The 23,398-nt window shown below is 40.5% G+C and overlaps 1 protein-coding gene across 1 annotated transcript; it reads right to left on the bottom strand.

The window, feature by feature from the left end:
- Positions 1-752: 752 nt before the first annotated feature.
- On the bottom strand, positions 753-23,376 carry FAM149A (family with sequence similarity 149 member A). The gene is made up of 14 exons (XM_086612491.1): positions 23,309-23,376; positions 22,655-22,777; positions 20,696-20,806; positions 19,602-19,734; positions 17,980-18,122; positions 15,688-15,813; positions 15,355-15,531; positions 13,325-13,515; positions 11,814-11,956; positions 9,877-9,980; positions 9,428-9,655; positions 8,995-9,115; positions 8,076-8,204; positions 753-869 (listed from the first exon to the last, which is right to left on the bottom strand). Exons 1-14 carry the CDS (start codon positions 23,374-23,376, stop codon positions 753-755), a joined length of 1,914 nt encoding a protein of 637 aa, XP_086468617.1.
- Between the last annotated feature and the right edge of the window lie 22 nt (positions 23,377-23,398).

Genomic DNA, 23,398 nt, shown 5'->3' on the forward strand with positions numbered 1-23,398 from the left:
TTTGTTACTCTGGCTGTTATTTGTAGTGGTTTGTGACACAAAGTAGCAGATAGATACTCTGTCTTGTAAACACATACGGCAAGCTACATGGCCACCAGTCCCCTCTTTTGTTCAGGTGACATCCCAGGAAGGAAGCAAGCACGCAGGGTTAAGAAGCTCAACTTCTGTCTTTGTAACACAGAGACGAGCTGGGTAATTATACTGCCTTCTTCATAAAAAACTTGCAGTTTGTTGCCTTCACAGAGATGATAGATGAAGCAGCAAATTGTGATTCCAAGTCAAAATCTGTACTTCTGACTGCTGGTAATTCCTTCTGCAGGAAAACCTGTGAAAACCAGTGAAACAGCAGGGACACAGTGAAAAGTCACATGGAAACCAGTAGGGAGCACAGCAGAACAAACATTGCAAAACCCTGCCAACAGCCGGCAACCGTGATGCTGCCGCTAACAAAAGGCAGCAGCTACACTGGAATGAGACGTAAAAGATGTATCCAAGAGAGAAGAAAGGAGAAGTCTGGCATCTCTGAGGCCTAATTATGTCACTAAGACTTTGCAATCATTATGAACCTCAGAGGATGTTCTGTAGGAGAGTAGTTTTCTACCAGATTGCTATTAGCGTTCCTTTTTCACTCGGACAGCTACTTGCTCTGTGTTGAGTTTCAGTGAGCGCTCCACTGGTTAGTGAATCTTTGCTTTTGTAAATGCGCGTAAGTGCAAATCTGCATTTACGCAGCGTCTCACCTAAGCAGAAGACTAGCTGCCCGTGCTGGCAGATGGCATGCATCTTGTACAGCAGCTACGTCGGCCCCCAAGCATGGTGGTAACACAGGCTTCTGCTGGCCCCCAGAATGAAGGTCTGGATTCTTCCATCTGGAAATTGATAAAATCATTGTTACCAGCACAAGAAACAAAAACCCAAAGCAAAGTAAGGATAAAATGAATCGGATATGTCAGAAGGACAAAAGACAAGTACCCAATACATTCTGAAAAACTGTAGTGTGCTCTTTACATTAGTCCTTTGCCCCAGCCAAGACATATCCTGTTTTTGTCATCCCTTGCAAAACACACAGCATCCACAAAAAGCAAGACTAACTGGTTGCTAACTTAGCAATCACTACAATCCATTTGCAATTAGGAAGGGTTTTTCTTAGAACTTCCCTCTTTCTCAGCATACACAATTACAACATGATTAAACTTTATGTAGAAGTTACTCCACTGAAAAAAAAAAAAAAAGTCAATTTGTAGTCCGCAACAGCCATCACTTGCACAAAGAAAACATACCACAGCATGTCTCCATTTGAAAAGACATCATCACTGCTGAACAGCTCAGAGATCTCCCCCATTCTCAGAGAGGAATTTTAGGGCCTGATGCTGAACTTCACGCCACTGTAGCCCAAAAATCTAGGCTTCAAAGCCCAAATCTTGAGGAAGACTCCTTCTGTAGATTATCTTTCCTCATACAGGTAAAGGAGATTAACTGCATTTGAGAAACAGAGACCACACCTATGTTTTTCAGAGTCAGACTGGCTGCTGTGATGCTCACCTCAACCAAGCATACCTTGCTATGGTTTCTGCAACCTGGTGTTCCCTGTTCTCTGCAGAACAACTGCTCGGTTCTGTAGCCATCATTTGGGGCTCCTTTACAACATGAAGTTTTGTGTGAATGAATTATCGCCAAAATAATACAAAAGTTTCCTGCCTCTCTAAGAAACCAACATCTTCCACACCAGGAAGATACCTGCCAGGATAGTGACAAGCCTTGCAACAAAGCAGGTTGCAGCTTGGGCCACCACCCATCCCCGAGAAAACAGCCGACTGTTGTAAAGCAATTCTGATAATGTACCAGTGATGCTGTCATTAATACTAAGTAGCTACCAAATCACCACACCTATGTTTATTCATTTAGGTGTCAAAGAAAAAGCATACTCCCAAGTCAGATGGTCACAACCCACCCCAAGGTCACAGAGATTCTGCCCACTGTTCCGTGGTTTGGCTAGATTCTACAGGGCCTCCTCCTTGCTAAATTCTAGCAAGTTTAAAGAACGTGTTTAGGAGCATGCTACATATTGCACAAAGCAAGCCAGACGTCATGGAGCATGTATTAAAGAGTCAGTTTATGATCTGGAAGAGCTTGTGATGGTGGGTCACAGAAAGACAAGACTGCAAATCCGCCCACCCACACTCTTGCAACACGGAAGATTTGCTCCAGGATATTCACTGCCCAGATCTGATGTGTGTGCATACCCACAGTGATAGCTGAACAGCCTGTTAGAAGCTGTGGTGGGTTAGCCTTGGCCAGCAGCCAGACACCCACCCATTCGCTCACGCACTCCCCTTCCTCAATAGGACAGGGAGAGCAAACATGATGACAAAGCTCATAGGTCACAACAATGTCAGCTACAAAGGGAGGGACCCATGCAAACTATCATCAATGTTAAATATCTGAAAAGCATACAGGTGCCTTCCCTTACAATTTTCAGGGAAGAATCACTCGGGTCTGAACTCCTCTGGGTCAGGGAAGATCTTGGGGTCTCTGTGCAGGGCATAAGTTATGACAAGGGTATTTGTGCCTTTTGGTACCTGATATCCTTCTGATAAAGGGAAAAGAAGGGTCAAAACAACAGCAAACAAGTGACTTTGTATTAACTGTTTCACAGTTTAAAAAAAAAAAGAAGATAAAATCCCTGCCCTTTACTTAGGAAGCCTTCTCAGTACTTTCTCCTGCAGACCTTCCAGCACCCATTGCAACCACCTCTAGCTATTTAAAGCTCCAGAACGGCCACAAGACACGTTCCTACCTCTTCAACCTTAACAAAGGAGGAATGGAAAACGTACCTAACACCACGTTCAGTTCTCTGTGAAACTTCTTCTGGGCTTCAGGACTAAGTCTAAGTACAGGGCCCAGTTCATAGCAACTGCTGGTGTATCATGGCCCTAGAGGTCCAAATTTACAGAGACATTCACTTCAACACTATTCCTGTGCACAAGTAGGCTTCGTAAGTAATTGGCTGCGCAGGTAGTATGGAAAGTGCGACTTATTAATCCCACAACCACGAGACAAACAATAAAAATCAAGAGTGAAGAACTCTATCCAACTCACTGATAATCAGGATGTAAGATAATCCATGATTCTGTCAGCTGCCTGAAAACTGACCAAAAGGAAAAAGTGTTAAAATACTTCTGGTAGCCAGCAAACACCCCTCTTCCCTCTCCACTGCCACCTGAGAGCGTTCCATTGCAGCTCTAGAAATCAGCAAATCTCTCATTTCCTTTTAAACTTCAGAAGCAGATGCTTGTTGCTCTGCTCTTCTCTCCATTCAGAAAACCAGTGACAGGGCTTCAGGGCTCTGTAGAGGTCAGCAATCTTCTCTCTTTCACAAAGTGCCAGAAGAGGAACAACACTTCACTGTGTGGTTCCCACTTCAGCCATGTTACAGAAACAAACCAGCGCATATTCATTCACCTTTTCACTTAGTCCACAACATAAGATCTGGGTTGCTGTGAAGTGTCACAAGATGGTAAGGGACACGTTTTGCCATTGTTTCTCTGCATTCTTGTCAATGTCCATATAGTAGAGGAGGGAGCACTCATGAGTACATTTTGGGCACACCCCTGAAGATGACTTAAATGTGAATTTTGAGCATTTTGTCATCTTTGACCGAAGATTTCTGAAGAAACCGCATCATATTGACCCTCAACTGTATGAAATTAACCTGTGACTCCAAAGCAAAAGCATTCTGCTTTCTCAGATAGTACATTTAGTACCACCAGTGACTAAACTTAGTATAGCCAAAGGAGAAAAATACTAAGCCAGGAAAGTAATTTAAAATGCTTTCATTTACTTAAAAAAATTCAGCGTTTGATGACCACTTACAAAAAAAGAGAAATCTGATAAGCAGTACACATATAAAATATACATTACAAAGGCTTTGCCTTGGATTACCAATCCTTGAACATTCATTAAAAGAAGTGCAGAGAAATGGTATTAGTTCCCAAGTAGAAGAAATCGTTTCTATTCTTAACTGTGCAATTTGGGCAAAAATTAAGTTTTTCTCCTCCTCCTTTTGCCCTTCAGCAATTCTTCAAACACACCTACTTAAACTGCGGGCTCTCTGATGGAAGGAGAAATTCGTGACTGCAAATGCACACAGTACTAATAGCCAGGGACCCCAATCAGGGCTGGGATCTCTGGGCAGAAAGCAATGCCAGTCTTCTCTTTGTATAGACCCAAATGGGAAGATCGAAGAGGTACGAAAAAATGCTGTCATCAATTAAGTTCATATTTTCACATTAAAACTTTGAAGGCTTGGATACTAAAAAATATAATTAATTTGTACAATAATGGCAATATTTTATAAGAAATCTCAAAAGTGGGAATGGTCTTACTGACTTGTCAGCCCACAGATTCAATTGATTAGGATCTACAAACATGTTTGTCCTGACAGGGAAAACATTGCTTCCTGCATACAAAGTTTATTCCAGCAGTTTCAACAATAACTGATGATTAGAACAACGTAAGTAGAAGCAATGAATGAATTCCATCTCAAGAGAATTAAAGGAAGAAAAAGTAGGGACAGACAATATTTACAAGACAGCAACTGCAATAAGCAGACAGACTGAAAAACAGAAAAATGCTGAAACAGGAGTTAAAGAGGAGATACCACAAACTCCTGTTTAAAAGTATAAATTTTATATATGACTGATGAGAACATCTCGTAACACTGAGGACGAAAAAGTGGGAACAGGACTCATATCCTAAACATAACTTATTTGCTTCTATAGGTAGAGTAACAATTCCCTAAGGAAAGAAAGAAAAAGGAGAAAGGCCTGAAAACAAAGTGCAGCAGCAGCAGCATCTTGACTCTGCAAACAGAGCAGAAATCCAAAACTCTGGGATCTCAACCATTTATTTCGTTTTGCTCTAATTTTTAACCTAACCTCTGGTCAGACAACTTTAAAAGAAGGCGATGCAGGCATCCTGAGGATTGCAAGGCTCAGGAGAAACCAGCATACTGTAAGTGTTCTTTGCCACACAAGATACTAGCTGGCAAATTTAGGGCTTCAGTCTTCCATTCAGTGCAGGGGGTTTCTCTTTCTTCCTAAGGTGGGTTAAGAAGCAATCTGAAACCTCTTCTTGAGGTCAGAGGATTTCTCTGAAAGGATCTGTAGTAATGCTGCGAGCCTAGAAAAGATATAACATTGCTTGTTAATTGTGGTAGAATCTGAAAGATATTCCAAGATTACGTATGAGTTACTTCCATCAGCCTGCTCAGATCAATGTTTGCTAACCTGCCCTTATTCTTACATCACCTTTTATATAACTATGACAATCATATAATTATTTAAACTCAAGGAACTTCTGAACAAATAGAGGTTATGTACAAGCACTCAAATACCTCAGGAACTAGCTAGTCAGCTTTATTGTAACAACGGAACTAAATAAGCCAAGCCAGTTCATAAACATGTACTTGCGTTGCTACTCTAGCAGCCGCAAAACATCTAGCCTGTACACCACATACTCTTGCCACAATTGTAAATATACTGAAACCTTAACAAAAAAAAAAAATATGACAAAAATATTTCCTTCCACATCATAACAACAATAATAACAAAAGGAGGGCTAAAGATCACCCCCAGCCCCTACTGGACACAGGGCGTACGTTAGTCACTAGGGATGAGGACAAGGCTGAGGTCCTTAATGCCTTCTTTGCCTCAGTCTTTAATAATAAGGTCAGCAGTTCCCAGGTGAGCTGGCCTATGGTGTCTGAGAGCAGGGAGGGAGAGCAAATCGAAGCTTTTGATATCCAAGAGGAACGGGTCAAGGATCTGCTTCATCAGCTGGATGCCCACAAGTCTATGGGGCCTGATGGTATCCACCCGAGAGTCCTGAGAGAGCTGGTGGATGTCATTGCCAAACCCCTGTCCATTATCTTTGGGCAGTCTTGGCTCACTGGGGAAGTTCTGCTGGACTGGAGGCTGGCGGATGTTACCCCCATCTACAAAAAAGGGCGGAAGGAGGATCCGGGGAACTACAGGCCTGTCAGTCTGACCTCGGTGATGGGCAAAGTCATGGAACAGGTTATCTTGAGTGCTATTAATGAGCACATACAGGTTAACCGGGTGATCAGGCCCAGTCAACATGGGTTTATGAAAGGCAGGTCTTGCCAATCAAACCTGATCACCTTCTATGACAGGGTGACCCGCCTGGTTGGCGAGGGAAGGGCTGTGGATGTAGTTTTCCTAGACCTCAGTAAAGCCTTTGATACAGTTTCTCATAGTGTTCTGGTTGAGAAACTGATAACTGCTGGCCTGGATAGGCACACCCTCCTTTGGGTTAAAAACTGGCTGGATGGCCGGGCCCAAAGAGTGGTGGTAAATGGGGCTAAATCCGGCTGGAGGCCGGTCACCAGTGGGGTTCCCCAGGGCTCAGTGCTGGGTCCAGTTCTGTTTAACATCCTTATCAATGACCTGGATGAGGGGATTGAATGTACCCTCAGTAAATTTGCGGATGACACCAAGCTGGGAGGCTGCGTCGATCTGCTCGAGGGTAGGGAGGCCCTTCAGAGGGATTTGAACAGACTGGATCGTTGGGCTGAGGCCAACGGCATGAGCTTTAATAAGGCCAAGTGCAGAGTCCTTCACTTGGGGTATAAAAACCCCAAGCATCGCTATAGGCTCGGGGAAGAGTGGCTGGAGAGCTGCCTGGCGGAGAAGGACCTGGGGGTGTTGGCTGACTACCGGCTTGATATGAGCCAGCAGTGTGCCCAGGTGGCCAAAAAGGCCAATGGGATACTGGCGTGTATCAAGAATAGTGTGACCAGCAGGAGCAGGGAAGTGATCCTGCCCCTGTACTCGGCACTAGTGAGGCCGCACCTGGAATATTGTGTCCAGTTTTGGGCCCCTCGCTTTAAGAGAGATATTGAGCTCCTGGAGCGAGTCCAAAGAAGGGCGACTAAACTGGTCAAGGGGCTGGAAAATAAAACTTATGAGGAGCGGCTGAGGGAGTTGGGGCTGTTTAGCCTGGAGAAGAGGAGGCTGAGGGGAGACCTGATTACAGCCTACAAATACGTGAGAAAGGATGGTGGGGAGGTAGGGGAAGGGCTCTTTACATTAGTGACGGGTGATAGAACAAGAGGAAATGGGTATAAGCTTAGTCAGGGCAGATTCAGGTTGGATGTTAGGAAGTATTTCTTCTCTGAAAGGGTTGTCAGCCACTGGAATAGGCTGCCCAGGGAGCTGGTTGAGTCCCCATCCCTGGATGTGTTTAAGAATAGGGTGGATGATCTACTTAGTGATATGGTTTAATGGGGATTAGGGACAGTTGGACTCGATGATCTCTAAGGTCTTTTCCAACCTAGAAATCTATGAATCTATGAAACAAAAAAAAGCTTTGCCGGGTTCCTAACAGCCAGAGTTAGGGCTATCTCAGACTAAGTGAGAAAAAACTTCAAAGTCAAACTCAAAAGATTCTGCCAAGCACACCTGTTCTTTTATGCAGAGATGGCTCTCCCTGAGCACTTTACTTCTTGACTGTGCTATCGGTTAATAGCTTTGGTTGGCCTTTTGCCTTCCAAGTTATTCTTACTTTGCCTACCTATTAAAAAACCTTGACCTGTCCCTCTATGGTTAGCAAAATCCATGGAAGTCAGTGATCTCTTTCGTGTGTCTGTCTGTAAAAAGAGAAGAGATACTATTAGCTAGTATAGTATGCTTATTTATTGAAATGGTTTGATTAAAGATTTGACGATATAGTCCAGCAGAGTGAGTTTTACCAAGCTGCAAAGCTCCAAGCAGTACTAAAACTGCACACTTCTAGTGCATAGACACCCTCAAAAGAACTGTTTGATGCATTAGACTTGAAAAAAAAAAACCACCTCTTCCTCATATGATAGTCCTGCTTTTCAAGGTCCCACACCTTCTCAAAGCCTTTTAACATCCTGCTCTCTACTGGCAGCAGGAACCCCAGTACACCAGACTTCAGGAGAGACCCAGTAAATGAGAACTTCTGTAGACCAAGAGTGGGCACGAATGCAAGCTTCTTCACTTTTCCATGTCTCTACTTACATGGTAACGTACCCTGAGTGTATGAGTTGTGTTGGGCCTTGAAAACTGATCAGTAATAACAGTTCTTTCTCTGAGTGTCCACTGCTTCGTACTACCAGGCACTGCACTTGACACTCTGCTGTGAGCATATCGTCCTCGAAGCTGAGAGAATTAGAAAAAGCATTGAGAGAATGCAGCGGTTGAATTGGTTGAAATAATGATTTTTCCGTTGCCATACAAAAAAACATAACAGAAGGAAAGAAAAATATGTTTTCACTAACCAAAAGCACCAATTTCAGGTAATTTAAGGGTTCTCAAGTTTTTCAAACAGATTTGAGACTGTTCCCTAATATTAGTCTATACTTCCACAAAGGTTTATATTAATTAAAATAGTAATAATAATAGACTTTACATGTGTCAATTCAAAATATTATTCAGAAGCAAAATAATATCAAACTGTCAATTTACTTACATTCTGGTACTTATTATTACTTTCTATCCTTCAAAAATAGGCAAGTATCAACAAGATCTATTTTTTTTTTTTAGTCAATATTCTTTTCTACTTCAGTTAGCATAATTTTCTACCTCTTATAACCCCACATTAGTGAATAAAACACTGAAAAGAGCTATTTAAACCCAGGAGCATGTAAGTACAAGGTCACTATCTGGTTAGCAGGTTGGTTACTTTTTTTTTTTTTTTTTTCTAAAAAAGCGGATTTTTCTGTTTTCAGAGGAAAGCCTTTCCACCGTGATCTGTTTGTGACCTGAAGCTAAAACTGGCTCCTCTTGCATTCTAATGGTACCCCAGTGTAACACACATTAGCGTGTTAAAACCATGTATTAAATACGAACCAACACAGACTGTGAAATTACTCATTTCAACCAGTGACACAGAGCAATTTCTTTCTAAATAGCTTGAAGTTTTTCAACAGTACAAAAATAAACAACTTACAGAGCTCTGTTGCAATCGAGGTACTGAAAGACATTGTTCAACAGCCTCCGAGTTTATTGGTGGTAACTTGTTCCGGGTTGTAGGTGCACGAGCAGAAGATAAACAATCTGAGCTGGCAACCCTACAGAATTTTAAGGGTTCCTCTTTTACGAAAATTCATATTAAAGACTTCTTCACTGAAACAATGTGAAATTATTAAGCAGTACATTTCTTTATAGAGCTAACTACACAAAGTAACAGCACCCAATACAGCAAAAAAAAAAAAAACAGATCCCTCTCCTCAAAAAATATGGTTCTGCTTGCTTTCTTTCTCTCTGAATTCTAAAATCAATAATAAATCTCAGGTTAGTTCTCAAGTATTTTGCAAAATTCTTCACTGGTGAAATTGCAGTAAAGTTCTGAGGAAAGCAAAGAAAAAAATGAAAAAACTCACAATTTAGTCCCCCTAAGGATTTCATCATTGTACATATTAGGAGCTTTTGAGGAGAGTTGGTCAGAAGTGATAGAAGGTAACCTACGATGGCTTGATAGCTTCCTAGCAGATGTCAGCAGTACCCGAGACGATGAGAGAATGCTGTTATCAGCAATCCTCCCCAGCCTAGTTTGCACTGAATTTGGAGCACTGGAGCCAATGCTATGCTGTTTGTCTTCTTGCTCATTCCTAGGAAAAAAGGAAGAGGAACAAAAGAGGGAATGAGGATGAAGAAAAAAAAAGTAAAAGGATTTCTTAACAAAGTATCACTGCAACCTCTACAAATTATTGTCGCATCAGTGATACACACAGAGATGACTGCCTTCTTATTGTCTTTTTATAATTGCAAAACATCTTATTATATAATATGAATTATGCCACATTTTCAAAACATCGATACCAACACGTACTGTATTTTTTCTAATGTGGCAACATGCCTCTGTTGGAGCGGTTTTGCTTGAATTGTCATCACACCATCCAAATCACTACAGAAGTTGCTGGAAAAGCGGTGAACCTAGTAAAAGCAACAAATATGCATTAACCTTAACTTTTTTTGAAGGAAGACCTCAAAAAGGCCATATTTAGAAGACTTTTTACTCGTTTGTTAGAAAAGTTTCTGTTACAATGGTTCAGTAGAATTCTCAGTAGCAGATGGTGCAAATATGCTGTTTGTATTTTAACCATATTTTAAACAAAACTTGGGTAAATTGGTTACTGAATTGGAACTCACTCTGCAATATAAGCTTATTATTACTTATCTAAGCATTTTACTTTTGGCTGCTGGGATGACTACAGAACCACACGCGCCAACGGGTGCACCAAGACTGCTGTGCTCTCTTCCACGTTTCTTGATACTTAGCAAGCATGGAAAAAGAGCAGATGAAAGAGAATGAAATTGTTTGAACTGAAGAGAGAGACAAGAAGTTAAAAAAAAACACAACAAACAAAACCAAACCAAACAGAAGCAGTGTGGCTGGAAAAGAAAAAAAAAAAGTGCATAATGGGGGACAGAGGGAAGAGGTGGCAAGAGGGACAGAAAAGGGCATTTTATCAATACAAACACGAGCTTCCACAAAGACAGGAAAAGTCTAGTGCCAGCACGCTTGTAGACATACAGCACAGTCCCCTTTTACAAGCAGCAAAGGAAATGAAAAGAGAGAATGAGAGAATGAAAATGAGAGAATCTGAAACTCACAGGGTTGCGACGTGAGCTGCAACTTGTGTTTTAGTCCAGCCAGCAACTAACAGCCGCTCTAACCCAGCAGCAACTAACCCAGCCGCTCGCTCACCCTCCCCTACCCCAGGGGAATGGGGAAGAGAATTAAAGGAAAAAGGGAAGTAGGCTCATGAGTTCAGATAAGAACAATTTAATAATAACAATATTATAAAATTAAAAGTAATAATAATAACAATAATATATGAATATATATGTAGTGATAATAATATATATATAAACAAGCAATGCACAGTATCATTGCTCACAATCTGGTGACCAACATCTGTCCAGCGACTGACCATGAAACAGGTAAGACCCAACATCGCAATCCCAGACAAGCAAGAGGCACAAAAAGAGGGTGAGAGAGACAGAGATAGAACTTCAAGAGACCGAGAGAGCCCTTGGAAGAGCAAGAGCTTCTTCCTGGTCAACCCTCACTTATATACTGGGCATGACGCTGCACGATATGGAATATTTCATTGGCCGATTCAGCCCTCAATCCTAAATCTAAGTTCAAATCATAAGGGAGTTGTGGTCGCTTTGTCTCGGTCATGCTCCCCTCAACCTGTTGTGCTCCTGCACACTGGCAAGAACACGGCAAGCTGAAAGGTTCTTGATGTCTCAGTATCAACTATAAACATCAGGGAGCTATCAACGTTCTTCTCATAACAACTCTCAGGCTAAATCCAAAGCACAGAGCTCTTCTAGCTGCTAAAATTAAAAACTAACTGTCCTGGTCAAAACCAGGACACAACTTCACATCCCTGCAGTCCAGGGAAGAGACTGATTTGTTTTCTTAATTCTATCAACAGGAAATGACTGGATCACAATTAAAAAAAAATTGTTTTCTAAGAAGGGAATACAGTCTAACTGTTCTTTTGTAAACCAACCTCAGAAATATCTTAGTGGTAAACGGCACCTTTAAGAACCACCAAAGAAAAAGTGATAGTACAAGAAATGCACATTTAATGAACCTTCATTTTAAATGAGATTAAATATTTTAAGTATACCTAATTGATTTTTAAAAAATAAGAAAAAAAAAATTTAAAAAGAGCCTTTTCTAGCTTCAACCAGGACTCTGTCCAAGATTAGCAGAAAAAAGAACACCGTTTGACACAAAGTTATTTTTACCTGTGAGGAAACAAAAGATACACTTCGTGCTTCAGAGCCTCTGGAAAGAGGAATGCACCCAGCGTCCGCTGTAATATGAACAACTGGCAAATGTGGCAGTTTTGTTGTAACAGCTTTCAGTTTTTCCACCTGTTTGTCAGCCTCTGTACAATAGTAAAAAAAAAAAAAAAAGCAGAGAGAATAGGAGATATTTTGTATGTTTACTAGCCATCATTTGTTGGGATTCAAATAACACTATGTTTCACAATAAATACAGACTTTCATAAAGTTTTAAGTTTCCATTATATTTAAAAATCTACTATAAATTACATTTTCTGAAAGCATTCCGATTTGTTTATGCTTTCTCTCACATTGACAAACAAGTTGGTCTATACAGGTAAATATTGCTAAGACTCCTGGAATGTTATTTAAAAATTTGCAAAGATTTATTATTTTTTTTTTAAGCAGAAAAAAAAGACTGTTGATCTTATCCTTGTCTGACAGCAGCTACACACTGTTTCATCTTGGGTATATACCACCATCTTATTTCTATTATAAACCCAAATTCTTTTACATTTCTAGTTGAAATAACCTCGGTTAGCTCTCTATTTGTCATAAGTTTGTGCCCTTCATAAAGCTAAAAGAGCACACCTACCACAAAACTGCTAAGCTATCCTCTCTAAACTATAATATTGAGCGAAATAATCCACCTGTGGTATGAAAAGTCCTTTTATATTTCAGTAACACCTGAAACGTTAAGTTCTGATGCTGCGAGCATTCTGCGAAATTTTGCCATTTCTTACTTTGTTGTAGACTTACATTTGAGGTTGAGTGTACCTTAGAGGTAATTTCCAAAACCCACCCCCAGCTATTCTTCTGTTACTACCCTTTTAAAATACACTGAAATTTCCCTCAGCTTCCAAAGATGACACATGCACGCTAAATAGAATTTCACTTCTAGTTAATCTTCCTAGCTTTTGCTTTTCCTCACTATAGTCTGTTAGAATACAAAAACATAAAATAAAATAACAAATAACATGCGTCACCATTTCCTCATCCTCTATTAAACCTACAAACTCCCGTACTGTCAGCAAGGCTGTCTATCTTGCTTTATGATCTGACTACGTAAGGGTTCTTTTTATTAACAAGGCTCAAAGAATGAGGACTAGATTTTGATTCCTACGTTCCAGACTCAGATCACATCATCAGTGATCCCCTGGTAACAGAACCAATTTGCATCCTGCATCAGTGATTAAGATACTTACATTTTTTTAAGCAAGCTCTTCTGTAATGAAGCTATTTCAGTCAGTATGCTTTTTTTTTTTTATATACCTGTCATACAAAACTTCCTGAAAATTAGTAAAAACGTTTATAGTTTAGGTGCAGGAAGACATTACATATCTTATAGTGCTGTACTTTGAAATAATCACATTTCCCAAGCTTTAAGAAAAACAAACAAACAAACACCAAACTAAACTCATCACTTTCCAGAGTTACATTTGACAAATACTGTATCTAAAAACATCAAGTACCTGTGATACTAGTTTCCCAATTTTTTTTGATCAGTTCCTCCAATATTCCAATCACATTGCTCCAGACACGATCAAATACTTCAGAAGCCACAGCATCTTTGATACAGGCATTGGGAGAAACAGGGGGAATGCCACGCTTACTCCTTTTCTCAGCAAGATGCATTTTCTTTTGTTCCCAGCTCTCATCATCACTAATAAAGGAAAAAAATGCAAGTCAATCCCCATGGGCTTTGACTTTCCTTTCCCCTCCTTCTAATACACGGAATGAATAGAAACATACATATGGAAGAAAAGCCAGTCAGATGCAGATCACAAAAAAAAAAAAAAAAAAGAAAAATCAAATTCAGACGTACAGAGTACCCATGAGAACAGAATCTATCAAATACATAGTGATTCCTTTTTCTTTTGCTTGCAGGTGAAAAATTAATAAAAAAAAAAAACAAACATTCAGGCCATTACAACAGAAAGATCTGCAGCTCTAGAAAGAGCAGCTTTATACATGGCACTTAGCCCTCCTGCCAAACACAACAGACAACAGTTCCCTTATGTTATGGTAAAAAGCACAGGATTTAGTTTCAAATGACTACCACACAGAACATTTCTCTTCTATCATGCCCTCTGTACCTGCACACATCTGCAACACTCTACCACTGATCAAAGACAACTTAAAAATATTTCTGCAGCCTGACAAGAACAGCAGAGCCCACAGCCTTACACTCACCTCCTCACCCTTCCACTACAGTGAGATCTTAAATTTTTTATTTCCCCCCCCTCCCTAGGGAAGCACAGTGTAGCAATATTTCCAAACTTGGTCTTCTAATACACCTCTCAGGAAGAAAGTTTTAGCCTTTTTCTTTTTTTTTAATGCCATCATATTTCTTTCCAAGGAAATGCAAGGGTTTTTGAGATTACAAAGATGATCCCAAATTCGTACTGGTTTCTACTATCTCTCTTTCTCTTCTCAGTCACTTCTTCCTCGAAGTGGACTGCAAACCTCTTAACTATAACTGAGACTCAGTTGAATGGTCAAACTCACAAAACAACTGACCTATTTTCATATCAGGCTTTGCAACGCCCAATGCTTTAGTTATGGAGAACAAGATATTTCAGAATTGAAGGAAATAAGAAACAACGTATCAAGGAGGCACAAAGGAGAGAAATGCACCTTCAGTCAAGTCTCTCTCCCAAATTAAGTTTGTTTACTTAGCAAAACGAAGCGAGAAGGAACCTAAGAGGATTCTTAAACCCAAACTCTTTCCAAGAAGGCAGCCATCCACACTCTCTTTTTCAAAAACAGGACTGAAAGGGTCTCCGTCTGGTTCCTCAGTTTTCCAGAACAACTGTTATTTTTTTCCTGTAAGCGCACTGAGCTTTAGCACAAAAAGCTATGCTTTATGCCCCACTAGTCCTATCAAAGTTTCCCCCTTGTAGAGACCTTTTAGAAAACATCACGTCATGGTCTTTCATCCACTCAGTAGCCTAACTGCTGGAACATTCAACTGGCTCACGGGAAACCTAGGTTGCACTGTCGAGATGACAGCTGCACGACTGCTGTCACTCACAGGAGTGCTCTAAACGCAGGTTGTATCCTGTGCCTCTCCTCACAAAGCTGTTATTTGCTGCACAGAAAGAATTTAAAATTCATTAGGGCAGACAATAAGAGCACGTACGGTGTAATGGCCCTGAACAACCTGGTGGTCAAGCCACTCACTAGGGGAGAAGGGATTCCTGCATTCTACTCCCTGATTCAAAACTAAATATTCGTTTTATTGAACCTTCATGCACAAAACACTTCAAAACAACCAGTGGTTAAGACACATTCCTCTGACATGGGAGATGTGAGTTTTATATCACCAGAAAGTCAACATATCTAATCTTCCACATGCCCATGAATGCTCTGACCACTGTGCTACCAAACACAGGGACAGAAGGAACTGAATTTTACAGGGAAGAAACAGTTTATGAACCCTGACTGGTTCATTGATAATTTTTCATTATATTCTTCAAACACACATATATCTCTTATTTACAGCTCCTCGTTGTCAAAGGCAAGATATTCTTCTATTTTTCCATCCACATCATAGATTTCTTCTTCCAGGAATGAATACAGGGATGAGTCAGACACAGAAATCCTAGTGGAACTTGAGTCTAGTGATTTATGTATTGGAGATGCCGTTGGGATCAGTTTAGAGCCTGAAATGCAGAGCCTGAAAAAAATATCAACAGAACAAGAATTAAATATTCAAAGAAAGAAGGAAGTATGTATTTTATTACACTAAAATGTTTCAGAAATACCAAAGTAATATTTGTACATATTTCTGAAGAGGTACGACCAAAAAGAAAACTTTAAAAAATGAACATACTCTTTAATATTACTAGTACATTCACGGAGGCCAGGTAAACACTGAGTATCCACACAGGTACCACTTCTGCTCTGAAAATGCTGAAAGCCTTCATCCTTTGGCAATAGGAGCTGCTTCCCTAGAACTCTGAATAAAAAGGAGAGAGCAAGCGATATCTTAGATGGACATCCACTCCATATGCAAATATCAAGAACACAAATACTTGCACACAGTAGGCAATGCAGAAGTACACCTTACATTTGCTTTGAAAAAGTAATTTTTGAAGGGGCCAGGGCCTTGTGTAATACATTCACATTGCCTAGTATTTAAGTCATTAAAGTTAAGTTGATTTGTGCAAGATTAGATTCTAGCTTAGAATTTCTAAGAGCAAATAGTCAAGCTTGCTTGACAGTTCTGAAGGCAGATAAACACTTCCTTTCTTATCAAAACTCCATAAGAAATATTTAAAAACAGATGCAGAAGACATAACACCTGCTATGACTTCACTTATCTAGCTCGAGTAACCACCAATGCGAGCAGAAGTCCTAATTCAAAATGTTTACATGCATAGTTAAGGCTAGAAAATGCACAAACTCCAATATGCATAATGCAGAGGCAGAGAGAAAAGGTAAAAGCAACTCTATTTAAATGTACACAAAATTACGCTATAAAATAATTTCTGAATACAGTATAGGTGAATAATAATCACTGCTTACTGAACTTTTTCACTAGAATTCACAAGGGATCTCAAAAAGAATTTGCCAGTCACAGCTGTAATGCAAGCAGCAATGCTCAGACTCACCTGAACACGTTTTTTTGAGACTACCTTTTACAGAACAGCACTTTACGCCACTTATGAAGCTCTAAGCAATAGCCCTTTTTACTTTTTATTTTGTAAGCTAAGAATAAAAAGCTTTCCCTTTAAATATCTCTTATTGATGACAGCTCTCAAGTATATTTATTCCCACATGCTGAGCTAAGTATTCATAGCTATTTTACAACCTAAAAAGGACAGCCAGGGAGCTCTTTGAAGCACAACTCTGAGAAATAAATCTGGCAACCCAGAAGCTATTCTTTTGAGTAACTAGTCAAGACAAACTGGGTTTTGAGGTTAACACTTAACACGGAAAATAACTTTTTTTTTTTAAACCACAGGATGTACTGACAAAGAGTCTTCAGATGTCCTCATGGACTTGGTTGGTATTACCAGCATTAGATTTGAATCAAAAAACTCGGAAGCACAGGGAATCATTTACTTGAAAACATTCCACCTTGTGAAAATACTCTGAAAATACAGTGAAATTACTTAATATTTTGAACAAATTAAACAGCACAAAACACGTCATTTTATGCATGTTCCATTAATTTTTACAGTACCTAAAAAAGCATGTCTTAATGCTAGTGAAAATTGCCTCAGTTTTATTTAACAGTTGTCTCTTGTTCCTGACAAAGTGACAAGCTTCGTGAGTTGATTTTAGTTTATATTTACGAGTAACAAGCCTCTGAAAATTATCTAAAAGCATTGAAAGCATACCACAGTTATTGACACTGTTCTTTTTAATGGTGTTAACAAACCATCGACTAGAAGACAGACACACACAGTTCTGTGTGTAGAATAACTCAGAGCCACAACATCTCACTAAGAACGCCATGCCATCAGTTATGAAGGCAGGACAGCGCGATGCAGTGCAACACAGACTTCTGTCCCCTGTGTTATAAGAAGCAGTCATCAAGCTGACTAGACATTTTGCACATCTATGCATAACAATTCTCACTAATAGTGTGTGCATCCTCGTATGTGTTCAACCAGTTATTGTCGGGTTAATATCACACATTGTTTTACATTGACTCACATAGCCTAGGAAGATGTTATGGCTGTGCAGTATATGTGAAGCATGTGGTTGCCTTCATTTTTCATTTCCTTTTAGAAGAATCAGTAACAGAATTAACACAGAGTTTCTCGGAATTTCACAGTACATCTTCACTTACAGTCAAAAAAATATTTCAAGATGTATTCTTTATTTAGAAAAAGTCATTATGAAAATGGTGCGTCATTATTATCTCATTACAACCCACTACAATATCTTTGTCTGCAATCATCGTACTAAGCAAAACAAAGAGCATTAGCTGCTACTGCACCACCACCCAGACTTACTGCGTTAACTATGGCACAGCTCAGTCCTAGAGATCCAGATCTGAATGCAAAGTTGTTACTGATGCCATACATCAAGAGCAATTCACATGAGGGTACCCCAAAAACTCAAATTAGAGTGATAACTGCTTAAAACTAGTACCAGCAAGAAGCTTCCTTACCTTAAATGAGGAAATCGTTCAACCCAGTCTGCACATTCTGCCTGCAGGCTCTGAGTTTGGGAGGTGACTTTTCCTTCAAACAGCATTTCATCAATCTCCCAAAATAACTGCTGAACTCTCTGTGTGTTGGCTTTATCAAATTCCTACATAGTATAAAATTAATAGCTGTGAGCAAATATGCATACATATTTATATTAAAAAAACCCACAATATTTAAATAACGGGACAACCTGGACTGAACTGGCTGAGCATCTCAGAATGGATCTTCAGACTACCTACTTTGGAGACACAATTTTTATGCTGCAGTGCCAAAAAAACCCCAAACCAAACCCAGGGAGCAAGGTAATTTACCAAAAAGGAACTAGCTGCCTAGGATTAGCCAACAGAAAACATGAGTTAGAAGGTGTCTGGACTCCTGGCTCCCTCCCTGCTCCAATATGGAGCGAAGCATGCACGTCGCATCTCTGCGACCCATGGCGCAGAAGCTCCCTGCTCTTCTGAGCAGCACTTTTCCTCTCTGAGTAAAATAGCCAAGAGTGGGCACCTTCCTTCTGCATGACACAGTCTAGCAGTTAGGAAACAACCCTCAGTGTGAGACACAACCTTCTACACCTCTTCACTAAAGTTACAACTCAGTGCAAACAGAAACGGGCGAGTGCAGGGACATGTGAAGGTAACAGGGAAGAGTCTGACTTTATCCAGTGATATGGAAACGAGCACTTGGCTGAGGGTTTCTCAGCTGGGCCACTGTTCATAATGACATTTGGCCACTTACATAAGACACTTTAAAATACAGAAAAAAGTGACAATACTCAGGGCCCAAATCATATATCATATCTCTTCACTTCCAGCTGAGTGTCCCAACCACTTCAGGCTACAGAAGGGATCACACCAACAAGGAATGGGAAAATAACTCTCACCCAGGCTATCATATGATTGAGGGTCAGGCTTTCACCCAGAAGGCTGGAAGTGACAGATGGGGTCAGTAGCCTAAAGGTTAGGATATTATGCAAAAGGTATGGCAGAACTACAGCTACCAGCCACGGAGGGCTTTTTGAAATGAAAAGTGGCAGTGACCGCAGTGTTTCTGGATTTATTCAATGCTGCGAGCCTGCAGCAGGTATGCCTCAGAGGTCAGCCTCCCTCATGGGCTTAACCTCTCTCTGTATCATCTACGAAACACAACTGAGCTTAGGTAAGAGCTAAATATTTACTCAGACTGGGACATTTACATGCATGCTCATGGATGTACTTCACAACTCAAAACACTGAGAACAGTTCCGTTTAGACACTGCCTGCACTATGCAATATTTGAAAACACACACTTTGTCACTCTCTTGGATTCAGAAACCTAAGCCTACCTTCTTTGGTAAAACAGGTTTATTTTCTCCAAATTTCATTTCATATTTTTATTCAATTTTTCTTTGTTTCACATCAGTTACACTAATACCAACTTGCAAACAGAACTGTGTTTTAAATATTCAATTAATATACTTAATCATTAGGCTATCATGAATGAAAGTGGTTAACTCCTATAGGACATGCCGTATGTCTGTTTTCTGTAACAGTTAATCTAATCTACAATATTTACATAAAGCGTACTGTAAAAGTTTGTGACGTACATCATCCCTCCAAGAGTAGACTGAACTTCTTTCAGTAGACAAACCAGTAGCATAGCTGTTTATTCCAGACCAAGAATTTTTCAACTCTGTGGGTGTTGTATGACCACTAGATGAAAGTGATGAAAGTGTTTCACTGCGAAAAGAAGACAAATTAAAATGAAGAATACAATGGTTTTCTGGATAAACGTTTTAAAAATAACACAACTAATCACATAAACGGACAGCGATACAGATTCCTGTGGGATGCAAGATTTTCAAGACACGCTGTTAGAGTCAATGTGAAGAGTTGCAAATGTATCTTTTTAACCAGAGTGCAATGAATACATGCACCTATTTGTACCATTTACTGCCTTAAAGGCAATTCCTTCTACAGCATTACACTTTTATATATATGTATATCATTGCAACTGTAAGGGCACTCTGGAATATATACACACACACACACCAAGTACTTCCATCTCTAACAATTATTTTGTTTTCTCCAGTTTAGCTAATGGGCCCATCAAAACATTAAAGATAACACGAGCCTGCTTTAACCCTATTAGAAGCTATCACAAGAAGATTATGCAAAACTGAACACAATCTATCTACAAATGTTTCAAATAGCATTGAGTTACGTCTTTTATGCTCTCAGACCTGGTGCACTTTGAACCTCGAGCTCTGGGATTCCAGCTCTCAGAAAGCTCTAGCTGATCCCTGCCAGCTACCACCCACCCTGGGATGCAGTGAAAGCAAAGGGCAGCCAGACAAATCCTAACCAGTGCCAGCTGGAACAAAACTTCTTGAAAGTTAACTGAGCTGCAACGCTGGCAAGTGTTATTTGCATTTAACCACGAAGCCTGACTTCCTTTCCAGACTTAATCAGTGCTCTTCACTATGCTCTAAAAGTATGCAAATCCATAACACAAACCAGGATTAAAGTTGAAACCCTCTAAACAATGGGTTAGGTCAATTTATATCTTGAATTATATTCTGCAATAGCTGTCATCCATGAGAATGACTAGAAGCACGACTAGTGAAAATAAATACTAATCTTGAAATACCTATTTAAGCCAAGAGTCCGTTAATGTACCATTTCAGAATTGAATGCATACCAAGTATAATTGTTGATGGCTTCCTGCACATTCCTCTCAAAAACTCCTGGAAGAGACTCTCCACTTTTTCCAGAAAGACACTGATTTGTGGACCCTCTGGACAGTCCCTTCCTATAAACACAGAAACACATCATTCCATAATATTAAATAAGGTTAATTCACACCTCCACTGGAGGGGAGAGGAAAAAAAAAAAAGAAAAAGAAAGATGACAACTGTTGAATTTTTCAATCCTATCCATCAACACAAACATTTGCTTGAAATAAACTACCTCGTTTTAGAATAGTTTTTATTTACCTTATTTACAAATGTTTTTTTCAGAAAAATGTACATTTAATTTCAGACTTATTTTACTCCAAAGGCATCCTCCTTCAATTTTACACTTCAGAATTTGCACAAAGTGCACACAAACACAGCAGCACCTCAGTATTGCAGGAAGAGAGCAAAGGCACAAACCAGTGGTTATTTAGCTATGTGTTTCTGTTCAATCATTAACATAGAGACCATTTTCTCAAACGTCTCTCACCATAAAAAGAAGTTACAGATATGGTGCCAAGCAAACAGCAATCTTTACTAAAACTATGAACTCTCAACTTGGCTGTTTTAAGTTAACTGAGATATTAGTACATCAGGAAACATGGGCATATTCTCAATACATTTACAGGTCACGAAGCATCAGTTCCTCCAGTACTAAAGACTCCTTAAAACTTTCTTAAAAACCAAGTCACAAACTTTGTAGTATTATGCCATTCCAGCATAAGAAATGCTAGAACTTGTCATTTTGCTTCTCTAAATACCTGAACACACGCTGAAATTTTAAAACCATCCCTTACAAACCACATGGATGAATATTAACATACAGCAAAGCATAGGAATGCCTGCACTTCTATTACTAGCCTTAAAAGAATACCTTTTAATGAAGAAAGAAATCGTACATTTCTGTAATCTCACTAAGTTCTGCAATTAATATGTTAGACTCACGTCTGCAGAATATACACAGATGTGTCAAAGTGTTCATCAGAAACACTTTTACAGCAACAGATTACTTCATCTGTGGAAGTTCTTATTTTCATCCCGTAACATCCTCAGGTCATAACTACGAATAGCACCATGATTGCATCAAAGTACATTTGTGAATGAGTAACTGTAAGGAAGCAGCTCACAGTTCAAGAATTTTCTTGATTTCTTAGCCAAGAGCTGTAGATCGGTCTTGTAACAGTTAGGATTGCTCTGCCTTCTTCCTGTCCTTTCTGATCTTTACCTTGTGTTTACACAGATTACAAAGATATATATGTCAGAATCTAACTCCACATTCAAACAGACCGCATCACACATCTACTCCTATGCCTTGCCTAACAAGCCACCGGAAACCTACCACAAGTTTAAACTTCTCATCAGAGAAGACCTTGAATTGTAAATTCTTGGAGGCTGGTACAACAGCAGTGGAAAGCATCTCTATGCGTTTGTTCAAAATTTCCTCACTCTTCCCTAGGCATCTGCTTTTCGCCACTGTCAGAACCAAAAAGCTTTATGAAAAGTGGTACAGTCCAGTCCCATGAAAACTTCATTTTGTCGTAACACCAAAATCTATCTCTCCAGGCAATAGCAGTGAGCTCACAGCCCATCTTCCACATGGAAAGCTAGTTCCTTCTGTTCATGTACATCCCTCTCTGCCGTTTTGTTTGCCATGTTATTGCCCAGGCATCCTTATAAGGTCTTTCTCAATTTTCTCCATGGCTGACCCTTGTCCTTAGTATTTTTCCACAGCTTAGTATCTCCACTGAGCCTTCTCACTTCACTGCTCACCCCTTTACCTGGTCAACTAGCTTGAACTGTCCAGGACAGGTCCCTAAGAAACACCATTGGAGGAGAAAACTGTTTACTGCTACCCTCTGTTTTCTACTCTAGTTATTTGCCTGTGCAAGAACACTTTCCTTTTGTATTCCAGCTGCTTCATTTACTTGACAGACTTTTGGCAACCCAAGCTAACTACACTGACTGGATCTCCTGTATCTGTAAGGCTTTTTGACTTCTCAAAGAATCCCAGGTGGAGGGTTTTTTGTGGCTTTGAAGGAAACCTGAACCTACAAACATGAAAAAACAGAAATATCACCAAGAAAATGTTATAGACTTTCTGTGAAATAAAGCACGTGCATTATACTTAACAGTATAATACACGATGTGAGATGGAGGGGAAAAAAAAAGTGTTTCTGCCGCATCATTGCACTGCATGCAGCGGTACTACTCTTCCTGACTCCTTGGCCCACATGCCAAGATGAGAAGATGAGCCAGCAAACGACTGCAGTAAAACAAAACGAAAGGAAAACCCCCTCCCAGCACATCCATAGCACGCTTCCCCAGCGCTGGCAAGCGAATTCCCTGAAGCCAGGGACCGCAGCAGCCAGCTGCCAGCTGCTCTCCGGCCCTAGCCGGGGTCTCTGCAATAGCCGGCGTTAAACGATGACGGTACAAAACAACAACGCTGCCCGCCTACACCCGCCGCTGCTCCAGCCGCCGCGGGGCGGGGGCAGCACGCCGGCCCCGGCCGCCTCCCTGCGGCGCGCTGCAGCCCCCCGCTGCCCGGCGAGAACCGGGGCGCAGTTCCCCTCACTCACCCCACGACGAGGAGCCCCCGGCCGCTGCCGCAGCCGCCCGCCGGGCCGGCGCCCCGCGCCCTGCGCATGGGGGGCGCGGCGGGGCGGGGG

Source organism: Tauraco erythrolophus, chromosome 5, assembly GCF_009769465.1.
Source record: "Tauraco erythrolophus isolate bTauEry1 chromosome 5, bTauEry1.pri, whole genome shotgun sequence".
NCBI classification, from domain to species: domain Eukaryota; kingdom Metazoa; phylum Chordata; class Aves; order Musophagiformes; family Musophagidae; genus Tauraco; species Tauraco erythrolophus.

Bases quoted from the DNA above. Each gene is read 5' to 3' on its own strand.
- FAM149A (XM_086612491.1), bottom strand. From the start codon at position 23,376: ATGCGCAGGGCGCGGGGCGCCGGCCCGGCGGGCGGCTGCGGCAGCGGC. The intron at 19,735-20,695 runs GTATGCATTCAA...TTCTTTTCGCAG, and splicing joins GCCATCAACAATTATACTTG to TGAAACACTTTCATCACTTT. The intron at 9,981-11,813 runs GTAAAAATAACT...TGCTTTTACTAG, and splicing joins TATCTTTTGTTTCCTCACAG to GTTCACCGCTTTTCCAGCAA.